This window comes from Drosophila grimshawi, unplaced genomic scaffold (genome assembly GCF_018153295.1).
Source record: "Drosophila grimshawi isolate 15287-2541.00 unplaced genomic scaffold, ASM1815329v1 contig_1377, whole genome shotgun sequence".
Lineage (NCBI taxonomy): Eukaryota > Metazoa > Arthropoda > Insecta > Diptera > Drosophilidae > Drosophila > Drosophila grimshawi.
Window position 1 is genome coordinate 5,557,856 of NW_025062900.1, and position 13,699 is coordinate 5,571,554.

The 13,699-nt window shown below is 35.6% G+C and overlaps 1 protein-coding gene across 2 annotated transcripts; it reads right to left on the minus strand.

Moving 5' to 3' along the window:
- Window positions 1-208: 208 nt before the first annotated feature.
- Window positions 209-11,645, minus strand: LOC6561501 (mitochondrial carrier protein Rim2). 2 transcript variants are annotated; one of them, XM_001988970.3, is made up of 7 exons: window positions 10,962-11,645; window positions 3,746-3,953; window positions 3,416-3,486; window positions 2,897-3,028; window positions 2,396-2,669; window positions 2,116-2,333; window positions 209-1,446 (listed from the first exon to the last, which is right to left on the minus strand). In XM_001988970.3, the coding sequence occupies exons 1-7, from the start codon at window positions 11,003-11,005 to the stop codon at window positions 1,320-1,322; spliced, it is 1,074 nt and encodes a 357-aa protein (XP_001989006.1). In that variant the 5' UTR covers window positions 11,006-11,645; the 3' UTR covers window positions 209-1,319. The 2 variants fall into 2 exon arrangements, with proteins under 2 accessions (XP_001989006.1, XP_032592541.1); XM_032736650.2 differs by having other exon boundaries at window positions 3,725-3,953.
- Between the last annotated feature and the right edge of the window lie 2,054 nt (window positions 11,646-13,699).

The window sequence follows — 13,699 nt, forward strand, 5'->3', positions numbered from 1 at the left end:
GTAACGATATTTAAACTGATAAAAATAATATTCGATCTAATCTAAAATAAAAATTACGAGTACTCTTGAACTTTTGTTACGTCCCGGCACTGGACTATGCTCAATGGAGCGGAGACATAGATGCAGATAAGATTAAAATAGTACCACAGACTTGTCTTATCAAGTGACCGACCATGTTTTAACTTAACTTAGAAGCATGTTCATTTTTTTAAACAAAAAATTATATTTATTGATTTCACCACTCAATTAGATTGTTATCAAATATTCACAGTACTTTTTTGTTTCGTTCTTTGCTCGGTATTAATTAAATACGATTAAAGGCACTATAAAATATAGTGGCATGTATATATATATTATTAATCACTAAATAAACAGCAACGTATCCGTTAATAGTAATGATAGATTAATAGTAACTAAAATATATATCGCATTTGAGAAAACTTAACACAACAATTACGTATACGCTGCATAGTGCACACCGATTCTACATATGTGTACGAATTTATAAGAGTAATTATATCGATATATATATATATATATGTATATGTATGTGTGTATATAGATATGGCGGCATCGATTTGGGCAACAGATTTGCGCGCCTAATGACTGCGACCGCAGGATTAATTCTACACAGCATATATCCTAATCCTGCGGATGTATTACTACAGATTGTGCTTATCAACTAAGAACTACTAGGAAGGCAACAAGATAAATTAAATCAAAAGCAATCTTCTTTTATATACAAAAATATTCTGAGCGGCATATTTCAACTAAGTTCTTCAACTACACTGTACAGCATAATTATTTATATCTCTATATGTACAAGTGAATATATATCAAAATATCAACGATAATTTAATGTGTAAATGTACATAAGTTTTCACTAATTAGCCTTCTTATTTATTTTTTTGTTTAAATTTTGATAACATTTTCAACTCAATTGAAGTCATTTAAAGTTACAATTTCAGTTTGTTTTTTTTTCCTTTTTTGTTTGGCCTTGGTTTTAGTTTCTTTTTATCCTTTTGCAATTTAGAAAATAATTCGTGCGGATTTTTACGCTTATTTTTCTAACGTCTCATCAAGTCTATCGAGTTCGTTGTCTTAGGAGCTAAGTTGAACGAAATTTGCGCTCGTTGGTTAAATCGTCTAGAAAACCACAATTAGATTACAAATTACAATATTAAGTTGCAGCAGTCGCGTCTACATCATTATACACAGATTGGTTTTATCGCTGTTAACTAGTCCGTTACGGTTTGGGAGGCGGGCTGGCGGGCGGGCGGTTGGTATAGGCGCTAATAGGCGTGGCCGCATATCCGACTTCAAAAATCGTAAAACTCATTCGATTTATTGTTAAAGCGTCGCGTCAACACATAAACCACCGCCTCATAGGTGGCCATCATGATCGCCGTGTTGGGAATCTGTCGCACCAGTTGCGTGGCCAGGCCTCTGTTCTCGGAAAAAAACAGAAGAACAGAAACGTGAGGGATTCAATTAGTTAATTCAAACATTTAGCAGTTATTTTAAGTGCTCGTGAATGTTAAATGTATGCAAACAGCATATATGTATATATATTTGATAATGAAATTAGTTGAAGGCAAACAACAAATAGATACAAAATGCGTCGCAAAAGATTCTTGGTTTTCACATTGGCAAATATAGCTGGGCAGGCACAGAAATCGTGGGTGGTTCGTTATTATACAAAATTAGCAGGCAAGAACAAAAATACAAAAATTGCGCTTAAAGCATTTCGCTTTGTTTATAAATAAAATATGCGCTGCTCCAGGCACCATCCATCGCATATAAAAATTAAGAATTAAGGTGTTAAAAAGTATATTTGACTATAATTCTCAATTTTTTGACATGTTTGAGACTATGAAAATTCCATATGTGAAATAAATACGTTGCAAAATTGAAACAAATAGTAGCAGTGTTAATATTTTAATATTCAGATGTCATATGCCATCTGGGATTCCCTTAAGCCAATCTAATTCAACTGGAAGCTGGGGTAACTCCACACAGCTATCAACAGGTCAATGAAGATTATCAGAGTGATTTGCGGGTAATTTACACATGATCTTATACAATTTATAATCACTATATATAAACGACACACACCTGTAAAGTCCAGCGCGTCCCTCCTCCTTCCAGACGGTGTGCAACGTTTGCCAGAACGAGTTGTATTTGTTGCCCTCCTCGCGCAGACGCGTTCGTGCCACCTCGTGTGGATATGCAATGCAGGAGGCAATCGTCTTGGATACGGCGCCAGCCATCATGAACTCCAGGAAATCACGTGAACCCTTTGTGTCCGTGTGCCTCTGATTGCGCTGCTCCAACTGCAACAGAGTAGTAACAATAGTCAGTTAAGGGGATTCACAATTAATTAGTTATTGCTAACCAGTTTGGATTTGATGAACTCGTAGATGACAAAGTGCACCATCGTCTCGCAGATGCCAAAATAGCTGGCAGTGATGCCCTTGTAGAAGGCAGCAATGCCCCCTTGGGCGTAGACCCGCTCGATGCATTGCCGCACAGTCATCTGCACCTTGGAGTTGTAGTCCAGCTGCATTCGCGTCTTCACAAACCAAATCGGATTTGTCGCTGTCGATGATACAAAGCCGGCGCTGGCAGCGCTCATAATGTGCACAAGCGGTGAATCCCGCTCAACGAATCTGCAATGGGGAGCGGAGCCGAGACGGGGAGGTTCATTAGACTGAATTTAAATGACAAATTGCGTGTCTGTTCTTTTCAATATACAGCACGAAATGCAAATTGAAAACAAGGCGGGTCGCAAATTGAAATAATGATATACGAGAACTTATATTCCCAATTTTTAATGGCTTCAATCTCAGTTTATCTTAGTTTCCCACCTCATTTTGTGTCCTTTTGGTGTACTTACCCCAAACTGTTGAGCGAGTTCTTTGTCTGTGAATAGGTGCAAAAGTAAATGGCACGCGACGGTGCCACGCCGACAAGATTTGGCCCGAGTCCTTTGAAAAGCGCTTTGGGACCCTCATTCTGTACAATGTGTCTAGAAGCCAAACAAAAATTGTATATATATAGAGAGAGATTGTATACGGTTGCTAAGTAAAAGACGAAATAGTACATTTGTATTCAAATCCAGTGTTGTAAAATGTGCCAGTGGAATTTTTGTAAATAAAATGGGATATTTTCAACTCAGAATTTTGCGTTTGTTTCCAATTAGAATTGCAGATTGAGTTTTGGGTATTGAAAGGACGCTTGAAGTTCAACTGGAAAAACAGTACAGCAATATGGATGCGGTTATGGAAAATACAAAACGTTTACATAGCGAAACAGTTGAAACAAAATAATTATATAAAAGAGAGTCACAATCGATAGCAATCGATAATTTGATATCGATAACAAATTAAAAGAGTTACTCGTTTGTTGCACTTACCGCAGGCACTGCATAATGCTCATAGATTTTGGGGTTGTCGATGAGATGCCGCAATGTGAAATGGCCATTATCTGTTGGGTTTAAAACAAATGCTGGCAAGTCAGTAAAATTGAGGTTAAAGCTGAGCAAGCGATAAAGCGATTGATGGCAGATGAGTTTATCGAATGGCACAAACACACAACAATCAGACGCGAAAAGGACAACGATATGCGATATACTGATTATGATTGTGAGTATATATATATGTGTTTTTGTGTGTGTGTGTGTGTGATATGGTTATAAATAATAATAATAAGAATTTGGTACTACCCTACGCACACCCCCAATCACCTGTGGCTGTGATCTGTTACGTAATATCGTTGTGCTTAGCTTACGTCGTTGTTCGGGCCGCAGCAGCTCGGAGGCGCCACCATTCGCCGGTCCGCCAGCGGACTCAACAATACGTGTCGACGGCGACAGGAACGCCGTTGAGCTCTGTAAACGGGTCTTGACCACCTCCAAGGGACATGTTACCACAGCACCAACGGTTCCAGCGGATCTATAAGCATATATCAACGAAAAAATTGTAAGTTAGTAAACACATAATTGCACTATAGTTAATTATAGTTGACATTTCAATTTGTTGCCCATATAAATAGAAAATCGAAATTATTCTAAGAATATGCAGTGGAAAATTTTTGTGTTTTTTTTTTTGAAAATTTGGAAGAATTTAAAGAAAAATGCTTGACTGATTGCCAATGTTCAAAAGCTGAAACTTAAAACATTTTTGGCAATTGAACATTAACACAATTACCGTGATCTCTCGTTAAGGCAAACGCTGTGTATTCAGTAGTGATGGTCTTAGAAGAATTATTCCATTTTCAAACAATCTAGCCAAAAATATCAAACGAGCAGCTGAAAACCTAAAACCAATTTGGCAATAGACCATAAATACCAAATACACTTATCTATTATGACCTACAACATTCCTCGTGGCATTCTGTGCATTTCAATTATGATTTATGGACTTTTCATCAAGTCAGTCACCGGAAACTGCGCAAATACTTAATTTAATTGCAATTTACTTAATGCACTTAAAAATTACTTTTAATTCTGACTCAACACACTCAAAGTGGCTGCTGGATTAAATGAAGATGATATCATTTTGGCCACATTCCCATTGCCTTTCCGCACTTTGCACAGAATTGGTAATTAAATTAGCCCAGACCTTGCCTAATAACAACAAACATTTGCCAATATTATGTGATAAAAGGGAAACATTCTTATCTAATAATTTTATATATAAACTGGCGCTTGGCCAACGACAACAAAAAAAAACCTAATCTATAGTATATAATATTCTGACAATGAGTTCGACGAACAAAAGACCCTCGTGAGTTTTGAAAGAAAAAGCTTCCTTGTTGCTGATTGTCAGGCAGGCTCATATATTAATAAACAAAAAATCAGAGCTAAAGTTTGATCGATGGCAAAACGTCAGCAAACAAAGGAAAGGGAAAACCATTTTGTTCAATGGGTGACACGAAAAGTCACCTTAAATGCATGACAAGATAATTGTATATATATAACTGAATGTACTTATATCTAATTATCTTTATGGGTTCATATATCATTTAAATATATTTGTCTCTTGTTTGACCCTATGAAACTTTGTATATGCCACTATATCATTTGGTATATGGTATAAAAATCCGGCTGATTTCTGAAATTTATACTTGTCTGGCTAAGATAGTCGTAAAGTTTTTCTATGCTTATCAGGCCCAATCGTCGTTAGCTAGCAGCTGGCTGCTCCCCCGGGAATATATATATTTAGAAAAAAAAACACTAGTAAACAATTTCACTAATCTATTTGAGATTATGGCAGGGCCAAGTGCAAACCGGTGCGAACCGGCTTGGGGTGCACCCGACATATCTGATAACCTGCGAATGAGAATGAATTACCAGCACCGCACACTGTCAGCTGCGTGAGCTTATCAGTCAGGCAGTCAGCCAGTCGACGACATGCCACATTATGCTTTGACTATATATATGTATATGTAGTCTATATAGGTAGCATCAATTTCAAATCAAATCTGGTGTGACATAACTAAAGCCGGCAAGAACTGTTCACATGCTCAATTGAACATGCCACGTTTTTAATGTTAGACCTTTATATATATATATATATCATTATTTGCATTTAAGCGACCATTTCGCGCAGTGTATTAAAGGCGCCACACAATGGCAATTATTATACAAATTGAATCAGTAAGTTAACGAGAACACTCGACTATTGAGTTTCATTATTAGCATGTCGTTCAATAAAACATTGCGTGTGCTGCCAGCAACAACAACAAATCCAACCAACTCATCCAGACAGATGGACAAATAATGGATTTTTATACACATATATTATATATACATATATATATATATATTATATACATTTGACAAATTACAAGCAGAAAAGGCATGGCAATTTATTTGTAATCAAATATTTATACAATACCTCGATTTACAAGTGACAATTTGATTTGAGATTTATTATGGCAATTATTTGCCATGATTACGTTAACAGTTTGGGGAAATGTGATTAGCTACAATAATATATATTTTGGAACATTACACTGATTATATTCATTCATTCTTAACGGTCTAAGATTTAGGATTTAAATTGGTTCTGGCTGTAATGCATTTAAAACAACAAATAATACGTAATGTTTCAATTACAAATAAAGAAAATATAGATTGCTGCATCTCGACTAGGCATATAAACAGCCAGACATATCTAAATAGGCTCGTCTAGCAGTGCTGATCAAGAATATATGTTCAATAAGCTGTCGGAGTTGCTTTATTCTTCTGCTTGTTAAATACTTTTGCACAACTTAATTTTCCCATTTTTTATGATAAGACCCTGAGAATCAGTATTCCCTCCATTCGTTGGAAGAATCTAGTCATTCCAACACAATTCCCTATTTGCAGAATGCAAATATATAAATTGGATTTGGCGCTCAAGTTCAACAACACTTTGGTGTGAAATAAGCTGAAAAGAGCTCCACAATCAGCTGTATTGGATGCTATAAAGTCGAAACGCGCCAAGTGATATCCAACCCTCATCTTCGCGTTCCTTGTCTCTCATCTCAGCTGTGAATTGCATTTCAAATGCGGACATTGGCGTTGGCGTATCTTTAGCGCAAAATCAATGGCCTTTTGGCTATTTTGTTGTTTTTATTTATATTTATTTTTTTGTCTACTTCTCGTGTATGAAGCGTATTTAAAAAAAAAGAAAAAAACGCAACCGGTTAATGGTCGATTTAGCTGTTTTTTGACTGAATCGCCTCGGAAATCGTAGTACGACAGATACGCCAAACACGCGCCAGATAAGAGTGGAAAATTTGGCAGACAGAAATGCAAACGAACTTCGCACCTCGATACTCAAAACTCGACAGTTAATTCAAATTTTTAATTTTTGTAATTGTATTTTGTTGGGCGATTGTCAGCGAGTGTGTTGATGTTTCTGTTGTGATTATGGATGTGTCTCACAGGTATATCTGGTCGTGGTGCGTCATCTGCCACCGGCGGCTTTTACTCTACGACAAATTTTGAAATGGAAGTGCGCAAATCTTATCAGCATTTCTTTTCCTTTTATTATTTTTCGAGCGCGTTTTGCAGACGAAACTTTTGTTATCAATGCGATTTTTTTTTTGCTGCTTAGATTACGAAATCGATGGAAAGTTTTGTAGACATGAGGTTTTTTTTGTGTGTCAACTCGAAGAATGCGATAAAGTGAGGGAACTATTAAAAGTTGCGTGGAGGTCTGTGCATTATCTCAGATTCGTTATAAATGGAAATTATCTATAACTAAATAATTTTATTTATCTAATAAGAAACACAGACGGTTTTAATGATGTTCTTAATCATTGAACTTGGCACGCGACCTTCTATGTTTATACTATATGCATATATTCAATTTATATCGTTTCTAAATAGAATCATCTTATCGCCCACATTCGGAATTTGGCGGTTTGCTTAATGTGCCAAGAGAAATACGCACAAATTTCGGGAGATTCTATCTACATATTTATTGTATTCTATATGGCTGAGGTTTTCTCAACAGTAAAAGATATATAGATATATATACGGGCGCCCTTGACACACTTTTGTGCCAATTTTCCGATTTGTCACTGGCGAAAGTTAACCAAACAGAAGATTTCCCTTTAAATACAAATAATTATTAAACAATTATGTTTTAAATGACACGTTTACCGAGGACGAAAAAGAGAGAAAGCAAAGAGATTAACAAAAATAATGTGTACGTGATTTAAGACATGCCAACGATTTCCCCATTGAAAACCAAAAACTTCTTTGTCCAAAACAACGAAACGACTATCTGAGCACACCGGAGATTACATTTCACTATATATTTAAAAAATGAATCGTTTGCTCCCTTGAAAGCTTAATGATATAGTAGTCCAATGTTGTATAAAAAAGGTATTCATAGAAGAACTCAACATTTGACCAATGGGAACTATGAGAGCTATATGACATAGTGATCCCCTACTGGCTGTAACTTAAAGTCGAATATTCCAAGTTCAATCAAGCTAATATAAAAATATATAAACAAACAGGTAGACAAATATATGCTGAACAAGAATATATAAACCGAACTGAGAGAGTTCTCCTTATCAGCGTTGCAAACCTCACGACAAAGTCATAATACCCTCCACAAGTTTGTACACTAAACCAGAAGCATCTTTATTCACCACGAGAAATGGGCTATGAAAGTAAGCACAGAATTTCGGAACACCTTCCAAAGCATTCTCTTATGATGATGCATGCAACTTTTAGTTGAATTTTGACGATCTCTAAAAATAACTCGGTGCGATCTACTTAAACTTATATAAACGTGTTGTGGCATTGTTGTTTGTTTTGTTTTGTTTGCTTTGCTATTTTTTTCTGTCCCCACGTCAATGTTCCCCACACACGCGCTATCTCTCTCTCTCTGCCTTGCTTTCCCTCCCTTTCTATTGAATGCATTTCATTAGCAAAATGTTGTTTTGCCTTCAACCAAGTCAATGTGCCAGAAAGAGCTTGTCTAGTTGACTAAACCAAAACAAATCGAACGCCAGACCGCATTTGTCTCTTCTCTGCCTCATTTCATAAAATAAAAGCAAAAGTTTTATATAAAAAGAAAACAACATCAACAACAACAAAGCTCGTTGCGTCTGTTAAGCTTTAGCATACCCTATAAATTAATATCTGAATAATAGATAATCATATTTAAATGAAGAATTTAATGCGCAATTCTATTTGATAACTTAGAAAGCACAATTTTTCGGATATTCTTTTAAAGTTTGGCCTACAATAAGTAAAAATTAATTTCTATATTTAAATGAATCATTTTTAATGCGCAATTCTTTTTGATAACTTAGAAAGCACAATTTTTCAGCTCTTCTCTTAAGTTTTGCATAAATTAAGATTAAGAATACGATATTATTTTATTTTTTAATTTGAAGTGGATTAAATTGACTGTCAATATATATGCTTAAACATATAAGATAAGAATCTCTCTTATACATTTGAGCGACGGCCAAATTGATCAAAGATAACATTATGCCAAATCCGATGTCATCTATAAGAAAGCACAAGTCTTTAGACATACATATACCCTGTAAATAATTAACAACTTGTTTTGAAATTATGCTAATGAGTCTGTTGCAATGTCACAATATTCTGAAACGCATTCAACTTGAAACAGAATAAATATATGTAGTATATACAGTCAGTAGACATTTGTGTCATAATCGGTTTGTTTACTTTATTTATAATGATAAACAATGCTCTATCCATCTATATGTATATATATATATATATAAAACTGCTGCAAGGTTGTTTTCTTTTTTCCCTATGCAGGGGATGTGATAGTAACGTGTGTAAATAATAGATACGGTTAGAAATACTTGAACATAGATAGAAATATATTTACGTACGTTTGTACTTATCTCGGCACATATGTCTTACGTATGTATGTTTGTAGTACCACTTAAGTAGTACACTCAGTACAGGGGGGTAATCAGCTCAAGTTGTTTTAAGGCTTAGAGAGGTGGAAATCGGGCGGATGACAATGCAAATGTGCAACGTGAGTCCCTTTTTTCTTTATTTTATGAACTTTGCTTCTGGTTCAGCTTAAAGCTGTTTTCACTGAGTACATATATATATATATATTCAGTAGTATATATATATATATATATGTATATAGAGTATGTATATGCGAGTGCAGACTGTGGTTGAGGTTAATAAGATGCCGGCCGGCAAATTGCATTTTGGTCTTGTTGGTGTTGTTGACGAATAATGGAAAAGATTGCTACCTTATCTTCGACCTGCCACATTTATTTGAGCTGGGAGCACTTGCGAATTACAAGTGCATGCAATTTGTTACAATTATTATTGTTATTAATTAATAATGAAATAGCTGTGTCACCGTCTAATGAGTATTCATCAGAGCAGACACCTTAAGCTTCCCACTTGTTTACATTTGATAAAGCAGCACCGAACTGCACCTACCTTTTACCCTCCTCTACTTTTCACTACCAAAACGAAACAAAACAAAACAAAAAGAAAAACAATAATTTGATATACTTGCAATGTGAGCGGCATTGAATTTCAGTTGCGCTACTCAAAACAAAACGAAAAAAAAAAACCAGTTGGAGTGCATTCCCAACTGGAATTGCTGGAACGAAAAGGCTGAGCCTGAAAACTGAAATGCCACAAGGAGTGCCGACGCCGTAGGGTGTGTGAAAGAAAATAAAAATAAATTTCAACACAGCGGGTTAAAAATAGTAATCACAACAAGCAACAGCAATAACAACACAATTAATGCTTGTTAAAGCTTGAAAACTCAACTACGTCTCTGTTTCTCTCTCTCTCTCTCTCTCACACAAATTTAAATTTGCTGCGGTTTGCAAACTCAATCAATTCCAATAAATGCAATGCATTTGTTATATATTATTCCAAGAACTAATAGACTGGAAAGTTAGTTAGAATTCAAGTTTGAGAGCATGTCACACTCTCTTCATGTGAATGGCAAATGGGCTGCAATGTGTGTGTGCGAGAGAGAGAGAGAGAGAGAGAGAGCATGTGTGTGTTTCGGTTTCTTCTTTATTGTTTTGCTTTGCTTTTCTATTTTATTGTGCATGTTTGCCGTCTGTTTAAATTGACGATTTCGTGTGACGTTTATCTCGAAATTATTTTTGTGCCCGCCGCTTCCAAAAATAAATCGCACACGTGAACTATGCATGATAATTGTTAGCAATGTGTTTGTGTGCAATTTTTTTTATTTTTTGTTGTTTGTCCGCTTTTCAATCAAATATTTCTTTCTTTCTTTGATTCGTTATTTAATATATGTGTTTTTGGCCCACATGCCAACTTTCCCGATTTACAGGTCAATTGTTTAATTGTTGTTGGCCAACTAAATCACAATTGCGTCGTTACTATTACATTTTTTTGTCTCAAAACTAAAACCAGTTTTAAGGCGCAATAAACATATAAGTTGAAAATGTATTTCACTTACCCGCCGGCTAGCAAATGTATCAAAGTTTCACGATTTTGGGACATAATCGAGTTTATTTTTATATTTGTGGTTTCCACTTTTGGTGTGCGAACGTGAGATGTGATTGGCTAATTAACGCGCACTTGGAAGTTGCTCCCCCTCCCACAACTACAACAAAAAAGCAGCGGGCAGCAGCAGGCTTTTGGGCCGGCGGGTAGCGGCTCTTTTCCCGGCGGCAACGGCGGCCGCAACACCGCAATGGAATTTTTTCTTTTCTATTATTTTCTCTCCCTGTTTTGCTGTAAACGTTCCGTTTTAGTTGTTGTTCTGATTTTGGCGCTTTAGAATTATGGTTGAGGGGTTATTATGCAACTACAACAAATCACACTGATTTCTTATCACAACACGCACACATCAGAATAAGGATGAAACAAAACAATGGCTTTTGTTGCAAAAAATTTAATGTTTAATGTGCTTATGCTGGCTGCTAAGTGATGCAAACTTTTACACTACACGCGAAATTGTTCAATATTTTTGTGCTTTCGGCGAATTGACAAATAACATCGAAGAATAAAATGACCGTCTTGTTGGATTCACAAAGTAGAACTGTAAGCACTTGCGATGGACGATGTTTCGATATTGCATTTCAGTGTGTCATCGATACGTTCGCATGTCACGCATGATACGTTCGATAGTTGACATGCTCAAGTTTGGGATGGGATTTTCGTCTTCGAAATATACGTTCACACTTTTTCCATTTGAATGAGCTACAATTTATGTAAGTAGTTTTAAGTTAAATCTGCTCGAATGCTTACTCTATTTATACTATGCACAAACGAACAGCTTGCCTGCTTGACCTAGAGTTTTGTGTGTGATTTTCTTTAAGCTGGTCACACTTTAATAACAGCTGTTAATTGAGTGAGAGCGCGCAATTTAATATTAGGACTGCTGTTAACAGTTGTTGAACTGGCTGCTTAACGGCTGCTTAAGTGGCTGTTGTGCTGTTATTAACAGATGTTGAACTATTATCCAACGCTGTTTAACAGCCCAATTACAATCTTCCCTTGAAAAAACTTTCGATGTCAGTTTTCTTTTACGGAAAATCAATTTTTATGGCACAAATTATGGCGAAATTAAGTTGGCTGCAACTATTAAAGTAGTAAAACAAGAATTCGAGTTGGGCCTACATATGTAGATATTTATATGAATGTATTTACGTATATTCTTTTCAGTGCCCTTTCGTATAAATATTTTATGTTTTTCTATACTTTATGCCTGCCCTTATATTGTTTGTTGGCCAAATTGGCTCTGTGTCATTTAATAAATATGTCCCCGATTGCAAATGAAAATAACTTTAATTGTCAACTGGCAAGTCAAGGTCAATATTTGTTGTTGTTTTCGATGTTGTTTGCTCGCTGCTGTCTTTGCCACGTGTTTGAATGACACAGTGTCCCCAAAGTGTGTGCAGCTGTCGGCAATGTCAATTACTTGTAAATATTGTATAAATACCTCAATAAAATACATACACTAAGAAAAATAAATCGGGCTGAATTTTAGTAAATCTCCATAAAATTAACATCGACTTAAAAAATATAGTTTTTTTGCTTTTTTTCTATTATTTTCAGTATTTAGATAGTTTTTATAGAATAAATTATAATATTAGAAGAGAATGTTTACAAAAATTTGAAAGGCTTGTGTGAAATCAAAAATTCCGAAAATATGGCGATGTTTTCTATTCATTTCTTTTTAGAAATATTTTTTATTATCCAGAAAAACAATTCAAAAAAGTAGAAATGCAAACCTTAGTTTTTAGTAAGTCACAACTATAATATTTTTAAAATTATTGAAAAAATTTTTTTCCGAGTGTATACAGAATATATACTTGTGCATTGCAGATAGCTTCTATATGTGGCGAAAACAATGCGTTTTTCTATTGTATATATTTGATTTATGCATATGTGCATATATATATCATACACCTATTTACTTTCAACTAAGTGGAGCAAGTTAAACAATATAGCCAATGCATGCGATATAAAGCAAAATACGACTGCGGTTTGACCCTGACATTAAGCACACTTTATTTACCCCTTTTTACAAACCAAAAAAAAAGAAGAGAAGCAAAAAAAAACACGTGGCAGTCATGCACGTTTGACCATACAAAAGTCTTTCAATTCGGAGTCTCCAAGCACTCGCCTAAAACAATAGGCGCCTTCTTCTGCCCCTGGCGCACTTCCCCTCCCTCTCTTCGTTCGTTCATACAACGTTACGTATGAGTAATCCATGTGAAATGGCTGCTAAAGCTAATTAAAGGCCAGCCAGCCAAGCGTCGGGGCAAAACTCCATGGAACGACCTTGGCATCGCCAACTTGATGGCAGTAAGTGCCCTTTACCCTAAATTAGCCCTCTATATACATATATATAGACATATATATATCCATATAGCATTTAGCCGTTTGTCAACTGACACAACTAATGTCCGTTTGGCCCTTGTGCAAGGCAAAGTCCAATGGATGCCCATTAAAAAAAAGAGTGAGAAAGGGGGTATATTAATCGTAGAAATTGAAATACGAGCTAACTTATAACAGTCTCTTCTATAGACAGAAAACGGACTTTTTTCCAATGCATTAAATATCGTTTTGCAACTCTGTCAAGTTTCTTATACATTCATTATAGGTTATAGGGTATTTGCTAGCGGTGCATACGCGACACGCAAACGGTTTCTAGATTTTTGGCCGACCTTACTATGTCTTTTATAA